General features: G+C 35.4%; 1 protein-coding gene across 1 annotated transcript; it reads right to left on the bottom strand.

Moving 5' to 3' along the window:
* Positions 1 to 4,095: 4,095 nt before the first annotated feature.
* LOC130419461 (kinetochore-associated protein 1-like) lies at positions 4,096 to 10,201 on the bottom strand. Its single transcript, XM_056746232.1, has 11 exons — positions 9,975 to 10,201; positions 9,314 to 9,449; positions 6,864 to 6,959; positions 6,679 to 6,735; positions 6,542 to 6,596; positions 6,222 to 6,285; positions 5,970 to 6,099; positions 5,401 to 5,490; positions 5,166 to 5,320; positions 4,847 to 4,928; positions 4,096 to 4,746 (listed from the first exon to the last, which is right to left on the bottom strand). Exons 1-11 carry the CDS (start codon positions 10,199 to 10,201, stop codon positions 4,702 to 4,704), a joined length of 1,137 nt encoding a protein of 378 aa, XP_056602210.1. The 3' UTR covers positions 4,096 to 4,701.
* Between the last annotated feature and the right edge of the window lie 4,818 nt (positions 10,202 to 15,019).

The following is a 15,019-nucleotide window of genomic DNA, read 5'->3' as shown; positions in this document are numbered from 1 at the left end:
ATTTGTGAAGGAGTGAAACTCCCTCTTCTCCCACGTCCACGTAAGATTTCATAGATGTTGTGTGTGTGCCTTTACTTCAAATCAAACATTACATCGAAATCATTTTTATCTGCATTTAGCAAAGAAAGAGTTTAAATTGAAGCCTCCAGTGGACCTGAGGAGAAGCAAAGTGACAGAAGAAAAGGTAAGAAAATTACTGTGCTGTGGACATTCATGTTGAAAAAACGTTATTTGAGCTGTTAGTGAAGACTCTTTACGAGGCCAAAGATTACAATATAAATGTTGTTTACTACAGTTTTTAACTGTGAAGATAAAAATTGTGAAATGCATATGAAGAAAAAAATCGTATTAAGTAATCATTGTTCTTTTGCAGTTGACACTTCCCAAACTCGCCATTAGGGGGCAGCATCAGAAAAAGCGTCAGATTTGGCGTCCCCCTGTGGTGACCATCGGGCCTTCACCTGCAGGTCTGGATCCCCCCGGAGGTGAGTGAATATGTCACATTGAAGTCTTTACCCCAACTGTGTTAGATATCATAGTACGTTAGAGAATCTTGTAGGTTTCTATAGTCTCTTAAGAAATTAAAAGTCCAGCGGCAAATAATCTGCTTTGTTTGCAGCATCACTTCCACGTCTGGAAGGTTTTAGACCATCCAGACCAATCCAACCTCGTCTAGCGATGGTTGGACACAGGAGGACGTTCAGGACTCAGGTATATACCTATGAAGACATTCAGATTTGAATGTGATGGTTGTTTGACTGTTACTGTGTTTCATCTGTTATTAATATCTGTGTCAGCAGTCAGGCAAGAACCTGGAGCTCATGGTCACCAACAGTCCTGGAGCAACACAAGGGATAAGTCAATTTATTTAATGTGCAAAAAAATTAAAAAAATCTTACAAGCGACAACAAAAAAACTATAAGGCTGCAAAAAAATGAATTATGTGCAAAAAAATGAATTATGTGCAAAAAAAATGTGCAACAGAAAATATTTATGTACAAAAGAAAGAAAAGCTTCATGTGTATCTGTTTATGTAAAAGTTATTTCCTTATAATATTTGTTTATACATTTATGTCTTAAATAAATACTATTTATGTTTTTATTCTGTGTGTTTCGTTTTATGAATGCCATAAATATGCAACACAATCCTGTGTTAAATGACCAAAAACAGATCAAATTAGTTTTTAGCATTAACTCTACTATACTGTAAATGATCTGTGTTTGTCATCTGAGCTAATATTTCACAGATAATTCAGTTTTGGCAACATATACAAACAAACACTTTACACATGAGAAGATTTGTTTATCTTTAAAGGTTTGTTAAACAAGCATTTGTAAAACATTTGTTGTGTGTGTGGGACTGATCCAAAATAACAACATGTTATAATACAAACAAAGATTTGTTTATCACGTATGATAAAATACGGTAACACACAAACACATTTTTTCCATTAAGGTCTAGTTAAGGAGTAGAAAGTGTAAACAAAACATAAGTGCAGTTCTGTTCAGAATGAAAGCTTCATCATTACAGTCTCTTTAATATTTTGTTTATTTCTTTGTGCCTCTGGATTCCATTGTTTTCTCCAAAAACTCCTGAAGGACAATGGAAACCTTTAGTACATTATCTACTAACAAAATAAACAGATCAATGACAATTTAAAACATCTGAAAGTGAGTTTGTTACCCTGAACACATCAGAAGCTTCTCCTCCCTTCAGCCTCCTCTTCACTGAGAACACATGTACATTACACTTTACATCTTTTCTAATTATATTCACTGTGACATGCTGACAGATTCTCAATTAACTGCCTTTCAGATTAATCTGAGACTCAAAAAGATTAGTTGAGAAGGTTATAGAGCCCAGAAAAGCCAAATCCACCAATAATGCCAAAGAAAACAGCTCACATTTATGTATGTGCTGAACTGTTACACCTGAAGTCACAGTTTTTATGTCTTGTTAAAAATGAGCTTCGACTGACCTGTTTTGCTGCACGAGGCAGTTCAGAAGATCCTCCACTATATCACTGTTAGTGTTTGTGATCAGGTGCCTCTTCAGGTGAGTGAAGTGTTTGCTCTTTATTAAATTCGTATTAAAGAGACACGCAAGTCACCATGACCGCCTCCTTTTGGCTGAGGCCGGTACTGCACCGTTTAAAAACTCCGGTGTGCAACAGTAATAATTTAAACAGGCTCAGAACACACATAAATAATTACAAATACACATTACACTGTGGATACATGCATGTTTACCACATTAACTATACAAACAACAGCCTGAAAGACTTACTCTCAACTTATTTGTAAGAATAAACACATAAAGATGATCTGAGATCCTCTGATACCCAGTGACCTTCATTAATGAGACTTTTTTTATACTTTATATGTGTCTCGTTTGAATCATTTATAGTATAATAACTTTAGTTGAAATTTCCTTTAAAGACTTTATTTTTTCCCCAATCGTTATTCTTCATTATTATCTTCAACTTTGATCATAATAACCTTTCAATATTAAATATTCAAATGTTTGTGTAAAACTCTTATAATGACACCTAATTCAATTATTTGTTATGTTTAGTTCAGTTCTGCTCATCAAACTTAAGATAATAAGTGTTATGACACGGGTTAAATCATAGGAACATAAGAGAAAATGTAGAAGATCAAAACAATTTACAAAGGAAAGAGCATCTGTCTAACAGGAACAATAAAATTGTGACAAATTAAGATTTTAATTGATGGAGCTGTTTTTGTAAATGTATTTTTTTTAATTATCTGAACCCTTCTTAATATCATTACTAACAATTATTTTGATTATTACCATAAACAAGTAATTATAATTAATAATTCAGGTCAACATTTTTCACATTTATACCAACGTAAACAATGACCAATTGTTACCATGGTTACTGCATTTTTTAATTATTTGTTTCGCCTTCATTTAGTTCGTGTAGATTCAGAGTCTGTTGTTAATAACTTTACTGATTTCTTTTCATTAATTGTTCAAAATGGATCAAAGGCGGAAATTGTTCATGTTTGCTGGCTCGGGTAACATCAGAGTGGACATCAGCCATGAGTCCAGGTAAAGAATCACCAGTTTACACAACAACACAAACAAATATAGTGTAGCCTACTTCAAAGTGTCTTTACACATTCCTTTCAGAGGTTTGATTTGTGAAGGAGTGAAACTCCCTCTTCTCCCACGTCCACGTAAGATTTCATAGATGTTGTGTGTGTGACTTTACTTCAAATCAAACATTACATCGAAATCATTTTTATCTGCATTTAGCAAAGAAAGAGTTTAAATTGAAGCCTCCAGTGGACCTGAGGAGAAGCAAAGTGACTGAAGAAAAGGTAAGAAAATTACTGTGCTGTGGACATTCATGTTAAAAAACGTTATTTGAGTTGTCAATGAAGCCTCTTTACGAGGCCAAAAAATTTCAATATGAATGTTGTTTACTACAGTTTTTAACTGTGAAGATAAAAATTGTGAAACGTATATGAAGAAAAATCGTATTAAGTAATCATTGTTCTTTTGCAGTTGACACTTCCCAAACTCGCCGTTAGGGGGCAGCATCAGAAAAAGCGTCAGATGTGGCGCCCCCCTGTGGTGACTATTGGGCCTTCATCTGCAGGTCTGGATCCCCCCGGAGGTGAGTGAATATGTCACATTGAAGTCTTTACCCAACTGTGTTAGATATCATAGTACGTTAGAGAATCTTGTAGGTTTCTATAGTCTCTAAATAAATTAAAAGTCCAGCAGCAAATAATCTGCTTTGTTTGCAGCATCACTTCCACGTCTGGAAGGTTTTAGACCATCCAGACCTATCCAACCTCGTCTAGCGATGGTTGGACACAGGAGGACGTTCAGGACTCAGGTATATACCTCTGAAGACATTCAGATTTGAATGTGATGGTTGTTTGACTGTTACTGTGTTTCATCTGTTATTAATATCTGTGTCAGCAGTCAGGCAAGAACCTGGAGCTGATGGTCACCAACAGTCCTGGAGCAACACCAGGGTTAAGTCAATTTATTTAATGTGCAAATAAAGAAAAAAATCTTACAAGCGACAACAAAAAAACTTCAAGGGTGCAAAAAAATGAATTATGTGCAAAATATGAATTATGTGCAAAAAAATATGCAACAGAAAATATTCATGTGCAAAAGAAAGAAAAGCTCTATGTGTATCTGTTTATGTAAAAGTTATTTCCTTATAATATTTGTTTATACATTTATGTTTTTAATAAATACTATTTATGTTTTTATTCTGTGTGTTTCGTTTTATGAATGCAATAAATATGCAACACAATCCTGTGTTAAATCAGAAAGAACAGATCAAACTAGTTTTTAGCATTAACTCTACTATACTGTAAATGTGTTTGTCATCTGAGCTAATATTTCACAGATAATTCAGTTTTGGCAACATATACAAACAAACACTTTACACATGAGAAGATTTGATTATCTTTAAAGGTTTGTTAAACAAGCATTTGTAAAACATTTGTTGTGTTTGTGGGACTGATCCAAAATAACAACATGTTATAATACAAACAAAGATTTGTTTATTACATATGATAAAATACGGTAACAAACAAACACATTTTTAGCATTAAGGTCTAGTTAAGGAGTAGAAAGTGTAAAACAAACATAAGTGCAGTTCTGTACAGAATGAAAGCTTCTTCATTACAGTCTCTTTAGTATTTTGTTTAGATCTTTGTTCCTCTGGATTCCATTGTTTTCTCCAAAAACTCCTAAAGGGAGAAAGTTACAATGGAAACCTTTTGTACATTATCTACTAACACAATAAACAGATCAATGACGATGAAAAACATCTGAAAGTGAGTTTGTTACCCTGACAGCATCAGAAGCTTCTCCTCCCTTCAGCTCTCTGTATGTCAAATACTCCTGAGCAAAAGACACAGCCTCCTCTTCACTGAGAACACATGTACATTACGGTTTACATATCTTTGTTTTCTAACTAAAGTCGATGTGACATCCTGAGAGATATTAGATAAACTGAGTTTGTGATTAATCTGAGACTCAAAAAGATTAGTTGAGAAGGTTATAGACCCATAATGCCAAAGAAAACAGCTCACATTCATGTATGTGCTGAACTGTTACACCTGAAGTCACAGTTTTTATGTCTTGTTAAAAATGAGCTTCGACTGACCTGTTTTGCTGCACGAGGCGGTTCAGAAGATCCTCCACTATATCACTGTTAGTGTTTGTGATCAGGTGCCTCTTCAGGTGAGTGAAGTGTTTGCTCTTTATTAAAGTCTGAGCACGACCATTTCCACAAAGAAACATAAAGACGGTGTCTCTGATCTACAGGAAACACAAATGAGTTCAAGACATTTTAAATGAGGAAATGCATATTGAAAAGAAGTGTGTTTTTAAGTAGGAACCTGTGAAGGAACGCCGGCGAGTTCTCCGGTGGCCATGGTTTCTTCTACTTGATCCAGAGTGAGGATTGGGTTACAGGACGACAGAAAGCTCTTATTTAACAAAAAAAACAAAAACTGTCTAAGCAAATAAATTTATACTTAAAAGTTTTGCCATGGTTCTGTAAAATGTCATAAAAAATGCATTGTGTTGCATGTCAAATGCCACACGTAATTAGGACTTGTCCAGATGTTAACAGATCAAAACTACAATCTGGTCCTGAAAACTGGACTTAAGAACAGTCCAAAGTTTTGGTCCTATTTTAAAAGCAGCTCTGTGATGTTTAGGGGCTGTGTCCACCAAGGGGTTTCTGCAGTCGTACGGCGTGTTTTATCAATTGTTTCTAATGGAAACGGCACGCTTTTTGTAAACGACAGCAGCTGGTGTTCCTTTCTGCAGACTTACCTTTTTATTAAGCTAAAAAAAACGTTGTTAAAACACCTGCAAAGTGCACTTTCAGCCCTGTAAAAGTCCCTCGGTGGGTCTTGAGCCTTACAGTGTTGAGCCCCATCCGCAGTAAATTTAGACCTACCTGAATGTGTGGGTTCTTTTTACTGACACAAGGTATGAGTAGAAGGGCGCCCAAAGAGAAGGCCTGCAGATTAAACTGAGAAAACCGCTTTGCAATGGCAACCAGATCCAGCGTCAACAAAAACGGGCATCTCAAAAGAAAAGAAAATTAATCATATTTAGTGAAATAATGCACATCTATAGACCCATTACTACAGATACATACATGGAATATAATTGACAATTTAACTGTGTTTCTAAAGTAGGAACTTACTTTAATAAGAGGACAAATGTCTTATACATGATGTCTTGCTGTTGAGGGCTGAGAGGAAGAGAGGCTGACAAATAAACAGAGACAAACAAAATAGGTGTTAAATACAAGTAAATATTGTATGTAAAAACTTGTTTTTAAAGAGGTTTGAAAAGCTGTTTGTGTGGTTTGTGTGATTATTAGGTTAAGGGTTGGGGATTGAACATATCATAAGCCTGATATAAAATCAATGGAAGTCTATGTAATTACCTCACTAGTATTCTCAAACAAACCTCAGTGTGTGTGTGTGTGTGTGTGTGTGTGTGTCTGAAAGCATGTTTCACCTGTCAGAAAAGGGGCTTGAATGACATTACGCCAGGTTCTGGACAGACCTTGCCCCTGCAGGGAGAAATCACTGTTTTAATATAAAAATGATTAACAAATTTAATGTTGACAATACAGAAAAGAGAATGAAAATGACCTCTAGAAGACTGGGCACTGCCATGAGAGCTTCAAGAACCTTCTGCAAGTAGACCGTCTATAAAAAAAGGGAAACATCTAAAATGAAAATATTCTTCATCAATCAGAAATTGAGAAATGTGGTGGACCAGAAATAAATTCATTGTGTGGACGGAACCAAAACTCATCTATTGACTGCAGACTTACCATATTGAATGACAGAAGCTTTTGCAGGACACTGTTCCACAGCTGAAGATCATAAACCTGATACTCCAAACAAAGATCTGCCACAAGACGCACAGCCTGAAGGGAAGACACAACACATGACAACCTTTACTGTCAACGTATTTCCAGTAACAACAATGAAGATGATCTGTGATTCTCTGAGACGTTCATTATTGAGACCGCTTCAGGCTGTAACTAATGTCTGTGGTCTATTTTTAAACTACATCACTTATAATTTATTCATTTCTACTATTTGTTATGTATAGATTAGCCCTGATCATCAACCTGAAGATGAAAACTACAGAGTGCTTTGACATGGGTAGTATGATGGTTAAATTGATGCAAACCTTTCTCTTTTTTAGCAGATAAATAGAAATAACAGTATACAGTATGTGTCAAATGTAACTAAAAGATAGCAACCTACATATATATGGATCTCACTTTTGAGTTGGTAACACAGTACAGATCAGACGGAAATGTGTTTAAGATATTTTATTTTCTATAATGTAAGCAGAAGTATTTATCCAGCAGCAAAGTAATAAAGTTCTGCTGTGACTGAATGAGATTTTCTTATACAGTGAGGAAAATAAGTATTTGAACACCCTGCTATTTTGCATGTTCTCCCATTTAGAAATCATGGAGGGGTCTGAAATTGTCATCGTAGGTGCATGTCCACTGTGATAGAAATAATCTAAAAAAAAATCCAGAAATCACAATGTATGATTTTTTTAACTATTTATTTGTATGATACAGATGCAAATAAGTATATATTTAAACACCTGTCTATCAGCTAGAATTCTGACCCTCAAAGACCTGTTAGTCTGCCTTTAAAATGTCCACCTCCACTCCATTTATTATCTTAAATTAGATGCATTTGTTTGAGGTTGTTAGCTGCATAAAGACACCTGTCCACCCTATACAATCAGTAAGAATCCAACTACTAACATGGCCAAGACCAAAGAGCTGTCCAAAGACACTAGAGACAAAATTGTACACCTCCACAAGGCTGGAAAGGGCTACGTGGAAATTGCCAAGTCGCTTGGTGAAAAAAGGTCCCCTGTTGGAGCAATCATTAGAAAATGGAAGAAGCTAAACATGACTGTCAATCTCCCTCTGACTGGGGCTCCATGCAAGATCTCACCTCGTGGGGTCTCAATGATCCTAAGAAAGGTGAGAAATCAGCCCAGAACTACACGGGAGGAGCTGGTCAATGACCTGAAAAGAGCTGGGACCACCGTTTCCAAGGTTACTGTTGGTAATACACTAAGACGTCATGGTTTGAAATCATGCATGGCACGGAAGGTTCCCTGCTTAAACCAGCACATGTCCAGGCCCGTCTTAAGTTTGCCAATGACCATTTGGATGATCCAGAAGAGTCATGGGTGAATGTCATGTGGTCAGATGAGACCAAAATAGAACTTTTTGGGCATAATTCCACTAAACGTGTTTGGAGGAAGAAGAATGATGAGTACCGTCCCAAGAACACCATCCCTACAGTGAAGCATGGGGGTGGTAGCATCATGCTTTGGGGGTGATTTTCTGCACATGGGACAGGGCGACTGCACTGTATTAAGGAGAGGATGACCGGGGCCATGTATTGCGAGATTTTGGGGAACAACCTCCTTCCCTCAGTTAGAGCATTGAAGATGGGTCGAGACTGGGTCTTCCAACATGACAATGACCCGAAGCACACAGCCAGGATAACCAAGGAGTGGCTCTGTAAGAAGCATATCAAGGTTCTGGGGTGGCCTAGCCAGTCTCCAGACCTAAACCCATTAGAGAATCTTTGGAGGGAGCTCAAACTCCGTGATTCTCAGCGACAGGCTAGAAACCTGACCGATCTAGAGAAGATCTGTGTGGAGGAGTGGGCCAAAATCCCTCCTGCAGTGTGTGCAAACCTGGTGAAAAACTACAGGAAACGTTTGACCTCTGTAATTGCAAACAAAGGCTACTGTACCAAATATTAACATTGATTTTCTCAGGTGTTCAAATACTTATTTGCAGCTGTATCATACAAATAAATAGTTATCACATACATTGTGATTTCTGGATTTTTTTTTGATTATGTCTCTCACAGTGGACATGCACCTAGGATGACAATTTCAGACCCCTCCATGATTTCTAAGTGGGAGAACATGCAAAATCGCAGGGTGTTCAAATACTTATTTTCCTCCCTGTACATCATTTATAGGATGTTGAACGTTTAAAATTTAAGATTTGAAGACATTATATAATGAGATTTTTTAAAAATGATTGAACAGATCCTCTCGTCTAATGTCAGTGTCTAAGTCAGAAGTTGATCTGAAAAACAGTTTTTTTAGCGCTAAGTGACAGTGATTCTGGAAGTCGACCTCTACTGAGTGTCTGAATCTAAAAAAGTTTTGTAACAATCGAAACTAAAAGTCACTTTTGGTTCAAGCTGCGATCCGTACCTGAGGTTCGTTGCTGTGATTCTTCCACAAACCCTTGATCATGCCCTCCTTTGGGCTGCTCATGAACATCTCCAGGGTATAAGGAATGTTGAGCGCCTCCAACTGAGCAAGATACACGAAGCACTTCAAATAATATCTGTGTAAAACAGAAGCACAAGATACACTTTAATGTTTATTAAATCACAATGTCATTTATTGCACATGAAATGTCCATAGACTTACAGATGGATTTAAACCAACAACAAAAACAAATGTTACTTCGCATCCGCAAAGAATAGAGTCGCTGGAGATTATTTATGATAACATGGCAAGATAAATAAAAAGTAAATGACATTAGATAGCGAGATAAAAGTATGTCTTGTAAGTATTATTTTGGGTTAACAGTTGAAGAACTGTTACTTGGCTAAACTTAAATGCGATAAAGTTACACAACCCATATTTATTAAATAAACTCAACAAACTGTTTATTTAATACAATTATTATACAATAAAATACAAATATAAATTAATATTAATATAAATGAAATTAAATATAATTAGTTTTATTACGATCCACTACCCAGACATATGTTATTTATTTATGTTATGTATTATATGGACCACTCCTTCCCAAAATGTGCGATGGGAAGGAGTGGTCCATGTTAGATGATTGAGAGGCCACTTGAGGAAAGCAGCCGTTCGTAGGTTGGGAGAAGCGTCAGAGAGAGCCTCCTGTTGGCTCTGGCACAAGAGAGAGGAAACAAGCTGGAAGCCTGGAGGAGAGGGGCAGTGACCTGGCCAGTCACTGCAGACCCGCCAACTGGAGGGTGTAGTGGTTAAGGGTCGAAACACCCAGTGAAGGTTGAGGACCACCCGATGACCTCTCTTCCAGGCCAAGGCTTCATCCATTAGAAATGGGTGTATGCTAGCATCGTAGATGTATTATATAACTGTGCAAAAAAATGAATTATATGCAAAAAAATGAATTATGTGCAAAAAAATGTGCAACAGAAAATATTTATGTGCAAAAGAAAACTATGTGCAAACAAAAGGGACTATGTACAAAAGAAGCTCTATGTGTATCTGTTTATGTAAAAGTTATTTCCTTATAATATTTGTTTATACATTTATGTTTTTAATAAATACTATTTATGTTTTTAATCTGTGTGTTTCGTTTTATGAATGCCATAAATATGCAACACAATCCTGTGTTAAATTACCAAGAACAGATCAAACTAGTTTTTAGCATTAACTCTACTATACTTTAAATGATCTGTGTTTGTCATCTGAGCTAATATTTCACAGATAATTCTGTTTTGGCAACACATACAAACAAACACTTTACACATGAGAAGATTTGTTTATCTTTAAAGATTTGTTCAACAAGCATTTGTAAAACATTTGTTGTGTGTGTGGGATTGTTCCAAAATAACAACATGTTATAATACAAACAAAGATTTGTTTATCACATATGATTAAATACTGTAACACACAAACACATTTTTTCCATTAAGGTCTAGTTGAGGAGTAGAAAGTGTAAAACAAACATAAGTGCAGTTCTGTACAGAATGAAAGCTTCTTCATTACAGTCTCTTTAGTATTTTGTTTATTTCTTTGTGCCTCTGGATTCCATTGTTTTCTCCAAAAACTCCTGAAGGACAATGGAAACCTTTTGTACATTATCTACTAACACAATAAACAGATCAATGACAATTTAAAACATCTGAAAGTGAGTTTGTTACCCTGAACACATCATAAGCTTCTCCTCCCTTCAGCCTCCTCTTCACTGAGAACGCATGTACATTACACTTTACATCTTTTCTAATTATATTCACTGTGACATGCTGACAGATCCTCGATTAACTGCCTTTCAGATTAATCTGAAACTAAAAAAGATTAGTTGAGAAGGTTATAGAGCCCAGAAAAGCCAAATCCACCCATAATGCCAAAGAAAACAGCTCACATTTATGTATGTGCTTAACTGTTACACCTGAAGTCACAGTTTTTATGTCTTGTTAAAAATGAGCTTCGACTGACCTGTTTTGCTGCACGAGGCAGTTCAGAAGATCCTCCACTATATCACTGTTAGTGTTTGTGATCAGGTGCCTCTTCAGGTGAGTGAAGTGTTTGCTCTTTATTAAATTCGTATTAAAGACACACGCAAGTCACCATGACCACCCCCTTTTGGCTGAGGCCGGTACTGCACCATTTAAAAACTCCGGTGTGCAACAGTAATAATTTAAACAGGCTCAGAACACACATAAATAATTACAAATACACATTACACTGTGGATACATGCATGTTTACCACATTAACTATACAAACAACAGCCTGAAAGACTTACTCTCAACTTATTTGTAAGAATAAACACATAAAGATGATCTGAGATCCTCTGAGACCCAGTGACCTTCATTAATGAGACTTTTTTATACTTTATATGTGTCTCGTTTGAATCATTTATAGTATAATAATTTTAGTTGAAATTTCCTTTAAAGACTTTATTTTTTCCCCAATCGTTATTCTTCATTATTATCTTCAACTTTAATCATAATAACCTTTCAATATTAAATATTCAAATGTTTGTGTAAAACTCTTATAATGACACCTAATTCAATTATTTGTTATGTTTAGTTCAGTTCTGCTCATCAAACTTAAGATAATAAGTGTTATGAAACGGGTTAAATCATAGGAACATAAGAGAAAATGTAGAAGATCAAAACAATTTACAAAGGAAAGAGCATCTGTCTAACAGGAACAATAAAATTGTGACAAATTAAGATTTTAATTGATGGAGCTGTTTTTGTAAATGTATTTTTTTTAATTATCTGAACCCTTCTTAATATCATTACTAACAATTATTTTGATTATTACCATAAACAAGTAATTATAATTAATAATTCAGGTCAACATTTTTCACATTTATACCAACGTAAACAATGACCAATTGTTACCATGGTTACTGCATTTTTTAATTATTTGTTTCGCCTTCATTTAGTTCGTGTAGATTCAGAGTCTGTTGTTAATAACTTTACTGATTTCTTTTCATTTATTATTTAAAATGGATCAAAGGCGGAAATTGTTCTTGTTTGCTGGCTCGGGTAACATCATAGTGGACATCAGCCATGAGTCCAGGTAAAGAATCACCAGATTACACAACAACACAAACAAATATAGTGTAGCCTATTTCAAAGTGTCTTTACACATTCCTTTCAGAGGTTTGATTTGTGAAGGAGTGAAACTCCCTCTTCTCCCACGTCCACGTAAGATTTCATAGATGTTGTGTGTGTGACTTTACTTCAAATCAAACATTACATCGAAAACATTTTTATCTGCATTTAGCAAAGAAAGAGTTTAAATTGAAGCCTCCAGTGGACCTGAGGAGAAGCAAAGTGACTGAAGAAAAGGTAAGAAAATTACTGTGCTGTGGACATTCATATTAAAAAACGTTATTTGAGTTGTCAATGAAGCCTCTTTACGAGGCCAAAAAATTTCAATATGAATGTTGTTTACTACAGTTTTTAACTGTGAAGATAAAAATTGTGAAACGTATATGAAGAAAAATCGTATTAAGTAATCATTGTTCTTTTGCAGTTGACACTTCCCAAACTCGCCGTTAGGGGGCTGCATCAGAAAAAGCGTCAGATGTGGCGCCCCCCTGTGGTGACTATCGGGCCTTCATCTGCAGGTCTGGATCCCCCCGGAGGTGAGTGAATTTGTCACATTGAAGTCTTTACCCCAACTGTGTTAGATATCATAGTACGTTAGAGAATCTTTTAGGTTTCTATAGTTTCTTAAGAAATTAAAAGTCCAGCAGCAAATAATCCGCTTTGTTTGCAGCATCACTTCCACGTCTGGAAGGTTTTAGACCATCCAGACCTATCCAACCTCGTCTAGCGATGGTTGGACACAGGAGGACGTTCAGGACTCAGGTATATACCTCTGAAGACATTCAGATTTGAATGTGATGATTGTTTGACTGTTACTGTGTTTAATCTGTTATTAATATCTGTGTCAGCAGTCAGGCAAGAACCTGGAGCTGATGGTCACCAACAGTCCTGGAGCAACACCAGGGATAAGTCAATTTATTTAATGTGCAAAAAAATTAAAAAATCTTACAAGCGACAACAAAAAAACTACAAGGGTGCAAAAAACTGAATTATGTGCAAAAAAATGAATTATGTGCAAAAAAAATGTGCAACAGAAAATATTTATGTGCAAAAGAAAGAAAACTATGTGCAAACAAAACGGACAATGTACAAAAGAAAGAAAAGCTTTATGTGTATCTGTTTATGTAAAAGTTATTTCCTTATAATATTTGTTTATACATTTATGTCTTAAATAAATACTATTTATGTTTTTATTCTGTGTGTTTCGTTTTATGAATGCCATAAATATGTAACACAATCCTGTGTTAAATTACCAAGAACAGATCAAACTAGTTTTTAGCATTAACTCTACTATACTGTAAATGATCTGTGTTTGTCATCTGAGCTAATATTTCACAGATAATTCAGTTTTGGCAACACATACAAACAAACACTTTACACATGAGAAGATTTGATTATCTTTAAAGATTTGTTAAACAAGCATTTGTAAAACATTTGTTGTGTGTGTGGGACTGATCCAAAATAACATGTTATAATACAAACAAAGATTTGTTTATCACGTATGATAAAACACGGTAACACACAAACACATTTTTTCCATTAAGGTCTAGTTAAGGAGTAGAAAGTGTAAACAAAACATAAGTGCAGTTCTGTACAGAATGAAAGCTTCATCATTACAGTCTCTTTAGTATTTTGTTTATTTCTTTGTGCCTCTGGATTCCATTGTTTTCGCCAAAAACTCCTGAAGGACAATGGAAACCTTTTGTACATTATCTACTAACACAATAAACAGATCAATGACAATGAAAAACATCTGAAAGTGAGTTTGTTACCCTGACAGCATCAGAAGCTTCTCCTCCCTTCAGCCTCCTCTTCACTGGGAACACATGTACATTACACTTTACATCTTTTCTAATTATATTCACTGTGACATGCTGACAGATTTTCGATTAAACTGCCTTTGTGATTAATCTGAGACTCAAAAGGATTATTTGAGAAGGTTATAGAGCCCAGAAAAGTGTTTGCTCTTTATTAAATTCGTATTAAAGACACAGGCAAGTCACCATGACCGTCCCCTTTTGGCCGAGGCCGGTACTGCACCATTTTACAACTTGGTGTGCAACATTGTTATTTTAAACAGGCTCAGAAAACAAATACATGATTACAAATACACATTACACTGTGGATACATGCATGTTTACCACATTAACTATACAAACAACAGCTTGAAAGACTTACTCTCAACTTATTTGTAAGAATAAACACATGAAGATGATCTGAGATCCTCTGAGACCCAGTGACCTTCATTAATGAGACTTTTTTATACTTTATTATGTGTCTCGTTTGAATCATTTATAGTATAATAATTTTAGTGAAAATTTCCTTTAAAGACTTTATTTTTTCCCCAATCGTTATTCTTCGTTATTACCTTCAACTTTGATTTACATTTCTATTTATTTATATATAATTTCTTCTTGTGATAATACCTTCCATCCAGAAAAAAAAACACGCAAAAAACTACATTCATAAAAACCTTTCAATATTAAATATTCAAATGTTTGTTTAAAACTCTTATAATGACACCTAATTCCCCATCGGCATTAATTATTTATCAATTAT

This window comes from Triplophysa dalaica, chromosome 4, assembly GCF_015846415.1.
Source record: "Triplophysa dalaica isolate WHDGS20190420 chromosome 4, ASM1584641v1, whole genome shotgun sequence".
Lineage (NCBI taxonomy): Eukaryota > Metazoa > Chordata > Actinopteri > Cypriniformes > Nemacheilidae > Triplophysa > Triplophysa dalaica.
This window is presented reverse-complemented; position numbering and strand designations above follow the sequence as displayed.